Source organism: Poecilia reticulata, linkage group LG4, assembly GCF_000633615.1.
Source record: "Poecilia reticulata strain Guanapo linkage group LG4, Guppy_female_1.0+MT, whole genome shotgun sequence".
NCBI classification, from domain to species: domain Eukaryota; kingdom Metazoa; phylum Chordata; class Actinopteri; order Cyprinodontiformes; family Poeciliidae; genus Poecilia; species Poecilia reticulata.
Window position 1 is genome coordinate 21,906,533 of NC_024334.1, and position 16,361 is coordinate 21,922,893.

The 16,361-nt window shown below is 39.6% G+C and overlaps 1 protein-coding gene across 1 annotated transcript in view; it reads right to left on the reverse strand.

Annotated features, from left to right (window-relative positions):
• Positions 1-16,361, reverse strand: part of ncanb (neurocan b) — a 157,754-nt gene that overhangs the window by 23,571 nt on the left and 117,822 nt on the right. Inside the window, exon 11 of the mRNA XM_008407242.2 lies at positions 9,430-9,543. Coding sequence (XP_008405464.1) covers positions 9,430-9,543 — 114 coding nt within the window. The remainder of the gene's footprint in view (positions 1-9,429; positions 9,544-16,361) is intronic.

The window sequence follows — 16,361 nt, forward strand, 5'->3', positions numbered from 1 at the left end:
ATTAGGTTAAATGTAGTAAGTAGATTTAAAAGGTTGCTTATTTGGCTCATCAAAGGTTTCATTTGCACATACAATCTGGCTTTCATGTCATTTCATGTCAGGCTAAAACGCTGCCAGGACTCCTTCATGGGAAAGATGAAAGGCCAGATTGTCGAGATGTACAAACAAGGCATCTGACAATAATAACAATAACAATAAAAATTAATTGCCAAGAAGTTGGTGGGCAAATAGAAAAAAGAGAAAACTGCAGCCTTCACCACGTGACTTTTGAGTCAAATAGTGTTATTTCACTGTAATTTAAAGATTAAATTTGAGCATGTACAGTCTAATCAGGCTTCAGACTGTAATTCAATTAACACATGGTGACTATCCTTAAGACTCAAAGAGCATTTATGTCACAGAATGGGGAAGAGGTGAGTGGAAATTGAAGGAATTTCACAAAGCCAAACTGTGAAATTTGGCTTTGTGAAATTGGAATATAGGGAAAATTGGAATATAAGGAAAATGTCTAAAGGAAGAAGGGAAATATTTGGACCCATATCACATGCTGTCATTATACAATTATACTGGGGAGGGAAAAGACGAGTAGGATCATTTCAGAATAAATGTCATGTCTGATGAAAGATACAAGCGTTGTTCGTCCACAAAAGGACAGCTGAGCTATAGTCACATAAAAAAAAGCTAAACAATCTGCAAGCTGAGAAAATAAGAAACAGAGTCACAGTTAGACAAACATCTAGCTAGCGAATGGTCACTATAAATTACAGCTTTTCAGATGGAAAAACACTAGCGAGCAACCATACAAACTATGTTAATCAGGGGTAATTTCTCAATAAAAATGGCTACTGTGGAAACATTTGGCAGCATGAAATACAGAAAACAAGTTTTTCACAAGATTGTCCCCATTTTAGACCGGCTACTGATCCAATTCTGTTCAACGTAAACAGAAATCTGATTGCAATTACTTTGCTAACCCCAGAGGTGATGGTGATGTCTGGATTTAAGGGGTTAATCAACAGCAAATCAGCTCAGTAACTTAATTGATGTACTTCAGGAAGATTGTGTAAAAACAAACCCAATTGTTGGCTCTCTATTCAATTATATCAAAAGGAGAAACAAACAAAACAAAAAAAAAACACTTAACCAATGCTTAAATCAAAACACTTGACAGTCAAAATGTTTTGGAGATTTTTCTTACATTTTGTTGCAGATCTTAAAATAGGACAATCTCTTTGAATAATGTTTGCGACAGAAACTCCAACAACAAATGAAAATCGAGAAAACGAATCTGTTTTAAACTTTGCTCTCCGAGCAGGATCTGATTTATGCGGGATATTAGAACGAGGAGGGAAAGAAACGGATTCGACATGAAGCGTTGCTCAGAGGACTGTTTTACAGCTCTCCATCAGACATGTTCATTATTGCACAACGGAGAAAAATAGATACCGCTCTGACTATTGTGCTGCCTCCCCTCCCCCAGTTTTGTGTCTCTTTTCTTTCTTCACAGTTTTGTTCCCCTCTGTCTGAACTTATTTTAACTTAAGGAGCTGTTATTCTCTTTCCTCAAGAAGAAATATGTCTATTTATGCACCTTGAATTAGAATAACTCTCCTGCTTTTCTGCATGACGTGAGATTTGAAAAGAGCTGCATTTAATATAATTTGGGGTGAGAGTGACACCGTTTGAATAACTTCTCTTAGCTTAGACTAAACTCCAGGAATATTATATGTGTGTGCGTGCATGTGTGTGTATTTTTCTCTGCATGCAACTGCTGCAGACGAGATAACCAAATGGGCTCCAGCTTCTTTTCTTCTTAGACTTAACCGTGTGTCCCTCTTAACACGCATCAGGAGCAGAAATGTTTACTGAAACGACTGGGTTTCAAGAACTGTAGAGATGCGCAACATTTTATTTCTTCTTCCAAGCAGCTTGTTGGTGATGGATTTAAAGAGCTTTTGCAGGATCTGTGACGACGTGGAGAAAATGTGTCTCTTACTCTAATCTAAACTCACTAAATTATATAAAGAATAATAAAACTCAAACACAGACCTCCAGTTTAAAAGAATACAAAAAAAAAAAAAAGAAACACTCCAAAAATGTCCAATAGTTGCTTTACAACTGGATAGAGTCACATTTGAGTCAAAAGGTAAATATACTGGCTAGATTGTTAATATTTTTAAGAAAAATATTTTTAAAAATAGGGTTAGGCTCCTCTGTATCAACCAGGTACAGATACAGATGTTTAAAAAAAGTACCTGTTCCAAATACACAGAAATCTTTTTGTCATGCCAATAATCTTTAAAGTCTGAGATGCCAAAGAAAGTGTTTTTCTTTTTCGCCGTACAGTACGAAGCTTTTCATGGAGAGCTTGGCTGAGAGAAACCTGCTACACCAACAAGGAAAAGTGTTTCTGTTCTGAAAAAGCGTTCGGAGATACAACCGCTTGATGATACTGATTCATAAAACTCTTCACATAGATTCTTTACGCTCCAACAACCATTTTTTTTTTCTCACAAGTTCGAACAGAAAAAGGGAAGCTCGGTGCGATGGCTCTTACAGCACAAGCTAAAGACGTTGGATCTTATTTCATTGGACTGTTTTTCTTAAAAACACACGGCATAATTCTATCAATCGGTGTCGTTGCTTTTAAACTACTTTTCCAACTTGTTTTACCTTTGTGTAACCAGGTTGCTGCGTGTTGCAGATTTCTGCCTGAGTCCCTCTTGAAAATGAGATCGGAATCTCAACGAGGTTTGACCTGGTTGAATAAAGGAAATACAGCCACGATGAGCATTTATTCACCCATCTACATAGTTCAACTAATTTAAAAGCAAATATCAGCTTGTTATAGCATTTCTCTGCCAAATAAAGCTATTACCATTAACTTGTAGGTAAAACAGAGACCTGGTCGCTCATACCGAGTCAGATTTTTCTGGATCTGCTTCTTATTGAAAGAAAACTGCTGCTCTCCATCCCCCCCCCCACATGCAGTGCTGCAAAGCCAGTGACTCAGTGGAATTGGCTCCAGACAATAAGAAAAGACCCTCATGTTAGGTTAAATGTCCAATTTGAACAGAGTCTGACTTCAAGTGTTAAAAGTGACAACAGGACGAGATCTGCTGCCTTGTGATGCACTCCCTGCCGTTGTTAGTCGCTTCCGTCTTGCTCTGCTCCTCATTAGTTTCAGAGTAAATCATCTGTTGGTTGCTTCCACCTCACTGCACCAGTGTTGCTGCCGGCACAGACACACTCAAAAGTATGTCTGTTTGCCCCAGATTCACCTCTTTAGGAGGTAGGTTGTGCTCCACTTTTGCCTTCGGTTCCCCCCGTCATGCCGTCTAGTTTTTGTTTCCCTGTCGAAAGCAAGTTTAGTTTTCTGTGTCTAAACCAGGTGCAACTTCGTTGTGCTTGAAAAGGAGAGCTGACTTTTCCACAACCAGGGCGTTTGCTTTCCTTTAGTTCTTTCAGAATGCAAAACTGAACTCTTGCTGCAGTAGGATAACGTAGTTGTCAAATGTATATCTAAAAATGCATGTTTTCTGTGTAAATGCTAATGTTGTAACCTTCTTAGCCTGTATTTCCCAGCAGGTTTTGATGAGGCAAGAGTATACATAAAACTAAATGAATTTCTCTTTTATATTGGATAATTAATTTAATTTTATACAATACACATTGTAGTAACCATACCCACTGTTAAATATTTAATCCCATTTGATGAGTTATGAATATCAAAACACTACAAACGAATGAGGCTATCGGTCCAGATTTTGACATATGTCAAACACGCTCACCCATTACCATGGCAACTGACTGACAACAGCTCCACTGACCGATCGAACAGAGATTACGTTCAAGTGTACGTGGAATATCAATAACATCAAAGTAAAGACTTCCCACACAAAGACCAGGACATAATACCCAAAGTTAACATTCGGTCCATTGCAGTGAAGGTTGATTAGCTAATTTAAACATCTACAAAGTTTCCCCCCAGAAAACTTGCTAAGCACGTTGGCAGGGTGTCAGAACAGTCATTTATCCAGCGGCCTGCCGAGTTTTTGAGTTAAAAATGTTTGAAGTTGACAGAAAATTTGAAAATATTACTTTATAATTATCTGTAATTGAAAGATGAACACCTGGACACCAACTATCAAGTCTTAAAAAAATGCAAACATTTTAAAAAGACTTAAAATAAATAAGCAATGCTTAGCCTGGTGACCCGCCAGACTTATAATATACTCTGGGGGAAACCCTGACCTGCCCTACTCATGATTCGTCACAGTGGGTGTGTGGGTCGCCTTGTTTTCGTGTCAACTGAACCGAAACACACCGAAAAACACAACACATGAACATGTTAAGATTGCATAAGTCAACCACCAGTATCGCTGACTTAATGCAATGCAATGGTGTGAGCGCATTACATATTAATCACAAAATGTTCATTCCAGTAGCATATCGCTGTCATTAAATGTCAATTTAGTTTTAGAGTCCCGGCAGGTTTGAGTTTGCCAAACTCTCTCCATTTTCAGGACGATGCGTTGATAAATGTCTAATTGTTTCTAGTTTTATAACATGAACCCGCTATAAACCTCTGACCTCATTGCTATTTGTCAGCTAACTAATTTTCTGTACCAAATCTCTAAAGGCCTCTGCAGAACAGCTGTATTGATATGAAATCACACACAGGCAGACTACATTGACATCTACAGGTAATTCGTTGCACTGTTTTTTAAATATGTTTGGGTCAATTTTCTAACGTTTATTGTTTTAAATGCCTCAAAAACTGCAGCCGAATAAAACGCCCCCAGGATTGTGGTTGCAACACAAAGAACGTAAAGCGTTGTGTTTGCACACTGACGAGTTGGAGAAAAGATGTTTGCTTTAGCTAAAAGTTCTCCAACCTTCACGCATCCAGACAGTGTTCGACATCTACTAACCTGCGACACAAATCATCATCTTTCAGCCCCACGCGAAACAAAGCGACAAGTTGTTCCCACACGCAACGACGCGCGGGAGTGCAAACATGCGAATGCTAACAGAGTACAACGGCAATTTTATCGGCGCACCAGAAGAAAAGAGACGGAGGAAAGATTCAAGAAATGCAGAAAGCGGAGGGAGAAAGGCGAGGAGGGAAACATCAAACAGCGATAGTAGCGGAATAGCAGAGCAACAAATCCACGCTCAGAGATGTAAGCATATTGTCTTTTTTTTTCCTCTCTAGACAGACAAAGGAAGAATCATAGCAAAAAAAAAACAAACAAAAAAAAAAACCAAAAAAAAAAAACCTGAATCACTGAGTTATAGATGTATTAAAAATGAGATTGGAACAAAGCGACTGATGAGGTGTTGTGCTTTCTTTGTCGATTTTTAAAAGAAAATAAAAAATCTGCAGGAGAGACTCTGCTTTAGTTTTTGCATGAGTAAAGACTGAATGAAGGTTTATTTACCCACTCTACTTCCTGTTTGGCAAATTTACCTTCAATAAATGTAACAAAAGCTGCAAGAAAGTAAAGCTTAATAGTATAATTATTTTTACCACAGACAAAAGATGATTAGTCTCAGAGTGGAAAATTGAAAATGGAAACAAACAAATGTTAAAATCCACCAATAAAACCTGTGAATTATCAAATGTTCTTCTTTGCAGCGTACGGTCACTTGAGGACTTGAGCCCTGTCAGCTAACTTTTATTGACTCCAAGATGGCATCTCCATGGTAACAGGCTGGAGGAAGCCTGCAACGGACCGTATCTGGCCTGCATCTGAAGCTCGCAGTCCCTGCCTCTAAACATAATCGAGCACACACACTCGGGAACACTTGCACCGAAGCACACACCGAGGAAAAAAAATAAAAAATAAAGGAGAAACTGGAGCACTTTAGTGGGAAAGGGACCAACAGGATGACATTTAAATGGATGGAGGCTTTGGCGGAACAAATGAGTTCATTTCTGCTGTTCTTGTTGCAGTTCAGACCTCCCTCTGGATATAAAATGGTGATCCCGCTGAAATGACAGAGCGACGCCTGTTGAGAATTGTACTCTTCCCTGCTGAATTCCCCATTTCTGCAGGCCCAGGGCAACGAGAGATAAAAGCAACAGGAAAACAGAGAGTTTAGTTATACACAATCAGCCCTGCTGCTCCCAATCAGTCATGATGGTAGCAACACAGCACGAGGGGGAACAGAGGCAACGCTCAGGCGAATGTAAAAACGCGTGGCACACATAGGTTGTGTTTGCGTGTGTGTGTGGAAGACACAAAAAAGCAGAAGATAAGTGTGCACACAGCTGAAGGTTAAATAGAATGGAATGTAGGAAACCAATCAAGTGTTTGTACTGAAGATGTACACTAACGAGAGCCTCAACATCAATTTAACAAAATCGTCAAGGTGTTTAAACATCTACATCAGATCAAATGAAGATCCTCTGATCAAAACTGAAGTAATAAAAAGGTGCTTTTAAAACATATCAATTTATGGCGCACTTGGACAAAGTCCAGTTGATGTAGCACAGGCACTTAGCACCTATTTTATCCAATCAGAACCTTCTTTAGTAAAGTACAGTAAAAACTGTCAAAAGGACAGCAAGTCAACAAACACACCAGGATCAATATCTGAAGCAGGGGGGGGTTAAAGTTGCTGCTTTATAAATACATTTAGAGCTAAAGACAAACATTTTGAGAGAAATCAACACTTCCTAGTACTGCACTGTTAGTGATTTTAGAAAAACATGCCAGGACGCTGATGCTGTAATACCCGTGCTCTGCCAGAAGGCGGTAGTAGTATTGACATTGACTACATTAAAATTTAGAAGAAGTAGATCTTGAGGACGGCTAACGCAGAGCTAGACTAGAGATTCTCCCAAAACCAAAGCTGGACGTGTAAAATGCGATCCAATGTGTAACTCTCATTTTTTAATTTAAAAAAATTGAGTTTCTAAAAAAACATCAACATTTTTGCAGATGGATTACAAATACTCCACATGACAAATCACACAACATTAATATGTGCAATACTGCAATTGCAAAGGACTGCTTGAATGCAATTTCTTTGTTGATTTTTAGTTGAATATTTAAACTGCTATGTAAGTATATTCTGCCTGCTTGTAAAATATTTGCAGAGTTGGGTGGATTTCCCATGCCCTCGATACACAAAAGTACTTTTATTACCTGATGTTGACGCTTATTGAGAGTTGTGGGGACAGTGTGATGTAGAAGAAAAAGAGAAAGGAGTCAATAAAACGTGGGCTAAATTTAATTGATATCTTCTTTGCAGTACTGAACAGTAGTGTCACAATGACATGTTTTCCTGATACCGTGCAGCTATAATGTGGATGGCGGATGCACATCGAGGAAAAGGAATGTCTATCTTCATGTGGGGAGAACCTCAATCATTTTTTTTATTGCGTTTCCAAGCAGTTAAAATGGGAAATAGGAAATCCAAGTCCTATGTTTGCCAATGTAGATTCCCACAGAGCACCGTAGAGGGAACAACTCCCTTTAGTATGATCTAGTATTATGGTTGTCTGCCTGCATCATCTTTGTGCTGAAATAAGAAAATAAGTTGACAAACTGCATATCAAATGTCATATTCTTGCTCAGCTGATGTTGTTGACATCTGAGAGTATTAAAATCAGTCGTGATGCGTTTCCAAACGTCACAGTGCAGATGCATACCCAAGCATTTTCAGGGCTGGTAAAAATTCCCACTTTTAAAAAAAACCATGCAACAACAAAGACTAATGTGCAGTTTGAGAACACAAAATATGTAAAAAGCAAACCTTTTTATCTCTTTTAAGACTGGTTGGGATGTAATTCTACACTTACAATGAACCCAAATTAGATTGTTACCCCACAATCCAGCATTTCCTTGTGTCCAAACAACGGATCATTATTGAACAGAGACCAACATAAAACTGGATCAGGAATAGAGAACACATGGATCACTGTTGTTGCAAAGGCAAAATAGAAAAACAAGATAAATTCTGGGCTGATAGGTCAGTTTTAAATCTGCCAAATAAAGCCATTGTTGTTTAGACGGCATTTGTCATTTAATAGTTCATTATTTACTGTGCTTCATTTTCTGCACTGTCAGTTTGGCATTGATTGCTCCATCTTGAAAAACTACAGTAAGTCAAAAGTCGAGATGAGCGATGAGTCATAAATCATAGTCTCTGAGCATCTTTCTGCACGTTGATCTCTCACTCGCATACTCAAAATTTATGTTTTTCTTAAAACCTCCTATTTCTTATGTTCTCTCGTGCCGTCGCTGAAAGACAGCAAGGAGTGTTATTTTATTGAAATATGATAGAATGTTACATTAGAGATATTTTCTCTAATATTTTTGCAAATATCCCCACGTTGAAATTCTGCAAAATGCTTCTTATCAGATGAGTTGAACCGAATCACTAATGCGTTTGGTGTGAATGCTGATTTATCGCCACGCCACAGATGCAAGTATTTAGTAAATGTAAGAGTTTGGAATTGATGTTTTTAATTTTCTACGATGGACCGGTGACCTGTCAGTGTGGCCCCACCCCAAAAACCCCTGAATTTAGCCTCCAGCGCCGCTGGGACCCTGCAAGAATAAACGAGTATTGAAAATAGGTGGAGGACTGGACGGATGTTTTGATTGCAAACTGCTGATAAAATAGGAATAAATATCAAAAAACAGGCAAATTTCAATCAGTTTCTTCTGAATTTCTGCCACTCTGTTCTTCCCCAGCCGTCAGTTTTTTTATTGTTTTTTTTGCTGTTTGTTGGAATGAAACAGGCTATTCTTGTGTTTTTATTGAACAGGAACACACAGCTAGGGTCAAAATCAGATCAGAAGAAATATTAATAAACAAAGCAGTGGCGGGTTTTTCCTCTCCGTAGCATCAGAGTGAACACGTCTGTCATATTTCCATCCAACCTTCTTCCACTGCCCTCTCCTCACGTGGGAATTTTGGCAATTTCCATAAAACAGAAATTCCCCTCGTAGAAAACAAAACCATCTGGACGCAGGTGTTCTGTATTAATCCATCATATTATCTCTCAGGGCTTCCCTGTATTTATTCCTCCTCCCCCTCTTCCCTCCCTCCATCCACACACCCTCATTAAACTTCTATCTCAGTCTCGTTGTCTACACTTTCTTTAGGCATGCTCCTCTCCTCCTGTGCCCATGTCATCAGCATCTCCCCGCATCTTTTCCGGTTCTTCAACCTCTACTCCAACACCTCGCATCCGTAGCCTCTTCATCTCATTTTTTTGTGTGTGTGCTTGACTTTCTTTTTTTAAACTCATTTTCCAAACTTCTTGCTCCGCTCCCAATTATTTCCTTCCCCTCCATCATCTACATCTTTTCATTATCATCTTTCTGCTCTTCTTCTGCTGCCACGCAACACAACAAAAAGAGGAAGGCAGCGCTCGCTCGCTCGCTCGTTCGCTGCCTGCATTGTTACCTTTTTCGCACGTAGCTCCGCCGTAGCTGGGCAGACAGAGGCACACAAAGGAGTTGATCTCGTCGATGCAGGTTCCTCCGTTCTGGCACGGATTAGACTGGCAGTCGTCAATGTCTGGAGGGAAACATTGAAGGGAGAACAGGGGATGGAGTCAAAGTCGTGTTTGTACTCCTTCAACTTTTTCACATTTTGAGACACTACAACCGCATTTTTCATCGGACTTTAATGGGGTTTTCTGTGGCAGAGCAACACAAAGCATAGCACACTTGGAAAGGGGATAGAAAGGCATACAGCTAGCTATTTTATTTCTGACAAATAAGAATCTGAAAATCGGTGCTGCATATTTAGCTACCCCACACTGGTCAATATTTGTATAATCCTCTTTTAATTGCCATCTGTTTAGAGATTTACAGAGAGTAAAACACATAAACATTCGCCTTTGTAAAACACACAAGTCACCGACAAGTTAGATAAGGATGTAATGTTGATACGTGACAATGTGTCACGCTGGAGTCCAATTCGGATTTAGGTCTGGGCTTTGACTGGGCCATAACAATGCATGCCTAAACTCTTCCACAGGATTTGCCCTGCAAGTTTTTTGAGCACATTCATTCAAAGTAGAGGAGGTGAAGACAAAGTGAATGCCAAACTCTCCAGATTGTTTTTTTTTTTTTTTTAAGAAGCCACCATTTTAAACTACTTTGTGGTAATCCGCCACATAAAACGCCAATAAACCGCAATTATATTTGAGGTTGCCATGTCACAAGATGTGTCGAAAATTAGGACAAATCAACATACTCTTTCATACACAAACATCCCTCTTCAGACAGCAGTTTGCGCAGATACCTGCCACAGCTCAACGCCAAGTTTTAGTCAGATTAGAGGTGTTCCTGTGAAAGTTATAATTAGGGCAAATAGATTGAATTCATCAGCGAGCTGTTTGGGGATGCAGTAGAGCACATGAAGCTAATTTGCGATGCGTTTGCAGGACATGGAGCAGCAAAAGCGAGGGAGAGCACACATAGACACACACACCGAACACACACGCACAGAAGATTCAATTTGTACCAGTGTACCCATTTCAAATGCTTCACTCATTGGGAACCACAAAACATACATGCAGATCAATTTCAATTAGGCAAACATTTTTTAATTCTAACTTAAGAATTATGTTGCCTTTATAAACAAATTCAACCACATGTTCCACAAGAGCTCATATTCTGTAGAGAAATGCCTGTTTTTTTTTCTTTTCTTCCTCTTTTTGGCTGATCTCGGCCTGAAGGCACAATCATTAAAGCTGCAGCTGGCAACTTAACAATCCTCAACCATCACAAGCTCTGAGAGTCTCTCTGAGGCTCTGACAAGAGGTCATGGTGGGAGGCAGAGGAACGTCTGAGGGCTGAAGGAAGATATGGAAATGTGAGGATGCTGAAAAGCGACGCAGGGCCGGGTTAGGAGGCTGAGGCGATGGAAACAAGGGTGGAAAGACGGAGCGGAGGTGATACCATTCTGCGAGGAAGTTGGTGATTTTTGGGGTCGGATTACAGCGGCTTTGCAGGCGGCAGCGTTTGGGCGGATCAGCCCGATTGGCGCGAACAGCATGACAGCTTCACTGCTGTTGCTCCGCTTAGGGCCGGCTGATTTCAAAGCTTAAAGTCGATGCAGACGAAAGATATCGAGCCAGAGGAGATGGAATAAGATGCTCAGTTTAGCCGTGTGTGACTGTCTTAATGTATGATCTGGCGTGAGACAAGAAATGACGACAAAACAACAAGAAGCAAAATACTTTATCTACCAGGAAAATTAACTGTACATGCTGCATGCTGTCTTAAATGGCAATTCTTCTCCTTTCATGTTCAAACTGCAGGAATCTGAAATGGTTCCAAACGATGCAGCTGTGAAAATCAAGTTTCACCTTGAAAATGTAGTCATAACCACTAAACCTTTTCATATTTTGTCAAAATTACAAACACAAACTTTGGTCTACAAAAAATAAATATGTTTTGATCAGATATATTCAATTGTAGCTCTGTGTGTTGAGGACTATTATCCAGCTGGATGATTAAACTTAGTCCTAATCTTAATTCATATTTAGTCCAAGCCGTTCTTTTTTTTTGCATTCAAGCCAAAACGTAAAATTTTAGCCTCATTTGACCAGAGCACCTTATTTCACCTGCCGAGTCCGAAACATGTCTTGCAGCAGAACTACAAACAGAACTTTTTATTACTTTCTTTCAAGATTGGGTTCATTTTGCTGCTCCTCTTTTTGAGGTTCTTAAGAAGTTTGAGGTTTTAAAGTGACAGCATAATAAAAAAGCCAATACTTACAGCATGAATACTTTTGAGAAGCACTGCCGGTGCAATCACAAAAAAATAAACTAGTTCAAAGAATACCTGTGGGTTTACAGAAAGGTTGTGTCTAAATACTGATACGTGTGAATAAAACATTATTAAAAAGTTAAAAGGGACATAAAAAAAAAACAGGAAGGAAAGATCCTTGGGCTCACCTTAACAAATATTTCTACCATTTCTCATTTTGTTGTGTTAATTATCTGTTTATTTCAGATAAACAGAGTTAAAGATCGCCTCTCCCTGACCATCCACATCCTCTCTCCCCGGCAGTCTCTTTTCCTTCCAGCACTCAGATTTATGTCTTCAATTCTCTTGTAAATTACCTGTGAACTCTGAAGCCAAATAAACCCAGACAACTCCTTCTCATTGCCATATAAAAGTGTTTAACAGATATGAACAATTTCACGCTCGTGAACCCTTGAATTTGTCTGGAATCCTCTATAGGGTTTTTTTTTTTTTTTTTTGCTTTCACTAAGCTTGTAATCCATCTCTACTAAACACCGACTGCATAACATTTTGTATTATCCATTTACTTCAGAATTGGTTCTTTTGTATGGGAGGGTAGGAAAAGTAATTTTAAGTGCGGTTTCTTTACCTGAAATGTAATAGTCAATCATGTCTGCTGTACTTTCCTCCCGTTTCTGAAGAAATGCTTTTACTTTGACTAGTTGGTTGTTTTTGTCTTTGGTTTTAGTGAGGGCCAATTATTGTCTCTCTCTCTTTCCATCCATCCATCCATCCATTTTCTTTACACCTTTGTCCTTATTGGGGTCAGGAGGGTTGCTGGGAGGGGTGCTGGTGCCTATCTCCAGCTGACGTTCCGGGCGAGAGGCGGGGTCACCCTGGACAGGTCGCCAGTCTGTCGCAGCTCTTTCTGACCTGATCACCTTTTATTAACTATTATTTATTAACTATTAGCATAGGCTAACTGGTAAGGCTAACGCAGGAGAATTGCAGGGGCTGGCTGCGTCCAGGAAGCAGACGCTCACTGTGAACTGCTCTTGAGCCAATCAAAAATGCTGTGTCACGTTTGTAAATCTGTAGCCACTGACTGCGGAAAAGCTGCTGACCTCTGTCCGCTATGCACCTCATCATCCGCCGACCCCGTTCACCGCTGCACGGCTCAGTTGCTCTTGTTCCCAACCACTCCGCTTCGAACACGAGAGAGCTACAAATGTTTACAGACCTATTTAGCCACTTAGTTTTCATAAGTGCTCGCGTATGGATGCGCTCACTCATTATCTGCATTTTGTTTTATTTTCTTCTAAATGTGTGACAGTGAGCTGTTTTGCATATGCCCTATTTTCTATTTTCGACAGTAAAAATGATCTGCGGCGACTGATAAAGAGAAATGTCAAAAAGGGGAACATTTGAAGTATTTTTACTCTTTCTGCAACACAAAAATAACTGCAGCTTCCGCTTCTGTTATCCTTGACGTCGCTTTTTAATAAATGCTGGTCCTTTGAAGATGGAGTCAACTGTTTTTTGGGTTTTTTTTCTGAATGCAAAAACTAATCTTTATCTTATCTAATGTTTATGATGACAGCTATTCATTTATCAAACTGATAACTGTTTAAAGATTACAAATTTTGAAAGTCTTTCAAAATGTCTTAAATGTTCCCTCTTTAGTTATCTAAGATTAACTAATAAAACATGGAGTGGGGAAGAAGGAGAACAGCTGGGTAGACAAAATGAAAATGTAACATTCAAACAAATGAAAAAAAAAAAAAAAACACCGCATTCCTGCGTATGTTTACCTTCTGTGCAGATTTATTATGTAAATATGCATCTACAAAGGTTGGAGGGTACGAAAAGATCTCATTACGAGTCGTATTCTTCCACAACCGACCTGAGTAGGTGGCAGCCATGGATAAATGAAACCCTGACAGAGCACGAAGGCGCCTTTTCTCCTGTACGGGACTAAATGCCAGCCGTAGCTACAGATCAAACAGCCGACTGATCAATTACACAGAGAACCTTTGAACCAGTAAATGCCACCCAAAGACTTCACGTCTAACAAGGTTCTACAGAGGTCATGAGGGGATGATATTAATATCAAAGAGGAAGATTTTTTTATTTTGGCAGACACCCAGAGGAAAATGTACACTTATCAGAGCAAACAAGAGCCGCACTCTTGTGCTAAAAGCCTTGGAACGGGATCCAAAGCTAAAAATCGTACTGTACGCCAGAGCAGCCCTCCGCTTCCCTGAAACGCTGACAAATCGGGTCAGGCTTTCTACGTTCTCCTAAATGCTGGCATTGCGTAAAAAAAATAAACCGACATAACGTGCTGTAAAATAACAGCTTTGAAATGGAATTTTTTTTTGTCACACGAAGGTTCTGGTTAAAAGGCTTTTTGTGTTTGTCGTCTTTTATAGCGACGACCCTGGATGATTGACTCCCCTTTGGTTTGCTGAGGGGCATTGACATTTCCAAAGCCTTCTACGAAGATGGATACCTTTCTGTTTAGCTGCTGCTCATCCAGACAGCGTGAACGCTCAATGGGCCATGTTGTGCTTTTCCAGAAAGCAGATTTTCTGCGTGACTATGTCTGAACACACTATAAATGTTGGTTTAGTTGTCCTGGCTGCAAACAACAAGGACAGCAACAGCAAGAAGAGCTTGTGTAAACATTGCAAAACCTCTTCATTTGTTATCTTATTTATTTGCAGACTAAATATTTGCTACTGATTTACACGTTCATAATTCATTATGAAAGACAGTTTGCATTGCTTCTCTGGCATTTTACAACCATCTTTATCAGCAGAAACTCCTTTTTTGTGGAAATTACACAATAGCTATCTTTAAACAATTCTTTCCCTTTACACCATAGCAGAGCATGACTGCTTATTGGCACACAGCTAATTGTTTTGTTGTTTTCGAGCATGCAGCTTTAATATTTCAATTGGTGTCTGAAAATATGCACTCCACTAAAAATGCCACCGGGTAAGAGATGAACGAATCCAGATATTTCCCCCTAAGGCTGCAGATCAGCATAGAAAACAGTGGTGTAATTATTAAACCAAACAGCTCACATCTGTGCATACTTAATCTCTAGTTTGCTTGGAATTTTTTTTTACTGCTTGACGACGTAAAGAAAAAACAAAAAACAAAAAACAAAAAACTTTGGTTTGTTTACTGAGGAGATTGTGAGTATTTAATATTTATCAATCGATAGTTAAGTGTTCGGAGCCGTTATACAGCATGGTACTCCCCAGTACCAACTAAACAGAGTCAGAAAGATTATGTCCATGTTTCTTAAAGTACAGAGAGGTATGTTGTTGTACTGGAAGGAAATTAAATTAACTCATATCATCCGAGTATCTACAGAGATACTTGGATCATATGAGCCAAGTACTTGGATCATATGAGCCAAGTATCAGATCTTGCTGTGGGCAGGAAGGATCTCTGGTAGCAGTCAGTCTTGCAGTTACTCTGATAAGGCCTCTGACTGAAGACCGTTGCTCTATGACAGCCTAGTGACTGTCATAACATGCCAGCAGCTCAATTTCTGGGCAGTAGAGATGATATTCAACATGTGCTGGATGACACCATCAGTTATTGGTAGGTACTGCTATTCCACCTCATTTGCTGTTGTCTCTCCTCTTTTAAAACTCTCTGTCCATATTGTTGGAAACCTGGGCAGAGAGACAAAGTTGGGGATATGATCCTTTCTCATCATGATTGATGGAAGTGATGGTTCTACCTTCCTCCTTCCCTGTCTGCCCTTTCGTTCTGCTCTGCATCCATCAAGTTTGTTTTTCAACTCCTAGATGGATGTAAAATGTGATTTTCGATGATCCCCTTGTTTTGCAAGTTCTTCTTTATTTATTATTCTTCATTAAACGTCCACCATTACTAGTCTCTTCCGCCTGTCTCCATCCACCACCTGAACAACATGACATAATTGCAGATACGTGTGAGTTTGCTTTGCCGATGTTTACATGTGTGATAAGAGAAAAGTTTCTCTGGATGAGGTCGCCGAGATTCGTCCTTAAAAAATCTTGTGCTTTTCAGTCGTTTGATCTCAAAGGAATGTTGTTTAATGTCGCTTAAGTGCAACTTCACTAAATAAGAAACAGCCTTGTTCAGCGAGAAATTTGCAGAAAATCTTAAATGCCACACATGCATATTGGAATGAGTGAAGCAGCACACTGCACTTAGAGGCAATCAAAGAACATTCACATTGAGCTAAGCGATGGCTGATGGAGGAGTAGGTGTGCAAATAATCATAATAGTTCTGTGTATTTGCTTTGGGTTTTATTGCAGCGTCACAGACTGGCTCAGTAGGAAGAAGAGAAAACAACTTCTAGAACATAAATGCAGCGTGATTGAAGCTTCTCAGCTATTCTTCAGGGAAATCTGAGAAACCCTGATCAACCTCTGGCAAAAATAAATAAATAAAAAAATTAATAAATGTATTTCTGGCTGAAGCATTTTCATCATCTGTACTTGGCTAACATGTAAGGATGAACAAAGATGTGTTACTTCCTCATTTCCCTCAGACAGAGTGGTGCAGTACATCATGTGCAAACGCATACGTACCGGCAGTGATCCCAATCATTGTGGTTTACCAGATG